Source organism: Sphaeroforma arctica (genome assembly GCF_001186125.1).
Source record: "Sphaeroforma arctica JP610 unplaced genomic scaffold supercont1.1259, whole genome shotgun sequence".
NCBI lineage: Eukaryota > Ichthyosporea > Ichthyophonida > Sphaeroforma > Sphaeroforma arctica.
This window is the reverse complement of record NW_014039299.1, coordinates 1-2,216: the sequence shown is the minus strand read 5'-3', so window position 1 is coordinate 2,216 and position 2,216 is coordinate 1. Positions and strand designations below refer to the sequence as shown.

The following is a 2,216-nucleotide window of genomic DNA, read 5'->3' as shown; positions in this document are numbered from 1 at the left end:
TTGTTTATATATATTTGTATACACACACACACATATATATATATATAGAACATGACAAACTTGTACTGAGGAATGTGCAGTATTTGCCGCCATACAACGCATACATTGGATCTTCATCGTATACCTGCTCTGATAGAATCTGTCACTAATAACCAAAAAAAACAATATGCATGCACTATTGTATGACTGTACGGGTAATAGAATTTGTAACAATCTACGATTCCAACCACAAAACAGATACTTTATCAAATCGTGCTTTTGATAGTAGATTATCATTTGTAGTCATACTGAGAACAATTTCAACATAGTATCAAGTACTCATGCTCAGTATAGTGTATGATAAGCACAATACAGGGTACAAAGTGGAAATCATATCTATAAATGCACTGATAGCAAGGTGAAACTTTTGGTGTTCTCGAAAGTACAAAGTAGATGTACAATTTTAGTACGATGAATCATAAGCTTTCAGATAAACCATAATATATAAAATATCACATACCTGCACTGATAGTAGGGTGTATCATAAGCAATCCGCCACCCCACCAGTTTCTTGTCGTCTTTGAATGATCGCACTTCCACTCCGTGACATCGGTGTGAGATATTCTCGATCTCCTTGTTTAACCCCAAACTGTGCAGCACTCGCACCACATTAGGACTTAACTGTATACCCATACCCAATCCTTTTGATACAGGCACCTTCTCAAATACCGTGAAAGGTATATGTCGAAGCTCAAGTGCCTTGGCCAGTGACAGGCCACCTATACCAGCTCCTATTACAGCTATGTGCTTCTGCATGTTGCTTTTGGAAGCTCTTAATTCACTGTCACTTTGAGCTTTTAATCGCAAGAATAGAATCCTATCTATATGACGAGAAATATCACTTCATATTTTATACAATGAAAAAACAGAATGTTTTTAATAACTAAAAGTGCCGGACAAGTCTTCTGGTATTTGTTTTCAGAAATAATCCGAACACAAGACTCAGTCCTACAAGCCGGACCAAAAACCAAAAATGAGATCCCGGCCGAATATATAAGGACTACAAGGGTCAGTGTGAGACATCACTTTTCAGATACAACCCCCAGAAGCCCCAGAAAGAAGAAACAAGGAAGACAAGACCCCTGGAATCTAGTTTTTAATTTTTAGAAAAAACAGAAATAAACTCTGCGGGCCAGTGGAGACTCACGTCACCACTGGTGCTGTTCGTCTCGCGTGTTCTCGCTGTTTGACCCGAAGGCACAGGCGAACCAAAGGACGACGAGACTTTTCAGCAAAATCACGGACGTCGGACTTTTATTCCACATAGGTACTATATTTATACATAAATACATATGTACGTATTTATGGTTGGGTTTCAGGGTTTTCTAAGTATTCGGAGTTTTCAGGGGGGTTTCAGGGTTTTCGCCTATGTACATACCTTAAACTCCTTGCTTCTTTTTTACAGGGGGCTATTTTTGTGGCTATTTTTACTACAAAAAAAAGAAAGCAAATAATATAGGAAGTTATGTATTTAAAAATATATGTATTTACATCATACGATGTAAATATTAATTTTCTGATTCGCTATTTTATGTATGATTACATCTTATGTTTTTTTCAGAAGAAGGCTCTAAAATATAAATTACATAAATATATATGGCCAAATCATGCTCATCTGACTCTGACTCTGCCACTGCCCACTGTACTACTAGAAATTGTATTTTATATTATGCGGCGCTGGATGAAAATGTATTCTCCCAGTCACTGCCAGTGCCGCAGGTCCACAGACCACAGGTCGCAGCCCTCACTCATAAATAACCATATGATATTCCACTATATCTAGAATGGGATGCTGGTGTTATGGAGAATACATGTTTACTATATAGAGAATATGGCACCTCCGTTGCCATTCTTTTATTTTAACTCTAGATGAATGTCCATAATTTTATATTACCAGTCCTTTTATTATTTTAAAATTTGTACATATCAATCACATGGTGTATTACGAGTTCACGACTTGTAGAAACCATATGCACTACGTATATACAGCACACGCAGACACGCACACCACAAGAAAATACTGTTCTTTTTGACATGATCAAGTGCACCACTAATACATGGGCTGGTAAACTTTGGACTTTAATAGTACGCGACATACCCACAATAGCCCCACAAGCAGGACCTCTTCTTCGAACGTAACCGCACATTTTTTCAAACTAAAATAATCTCAAACGTGG

General features: G+C 37.5%; 1 protein-coding gene across 1 annotated transcript; it reads right to left on the bottom strand.

Annotated features, from left to right (window-relative positions):
- Positions 1-465: 465 nt before the first annotated feature.
- On the bottom strand, positions 466-795 carry SARC_10461 (hypothetical protein; the record flags this gene model as incomplete). The annotated part of the gene is made up of 1 exon (XM_014295495.1): positions 466-795. One exon carries the CDS (start codon positions 793-795, stop codon positions 466-468), a length of 330 nt encoding a protein of 109 aa, XP_014150970.1.
- Positions 796-2,216: the final 1,421 nt, after the last annotated feature.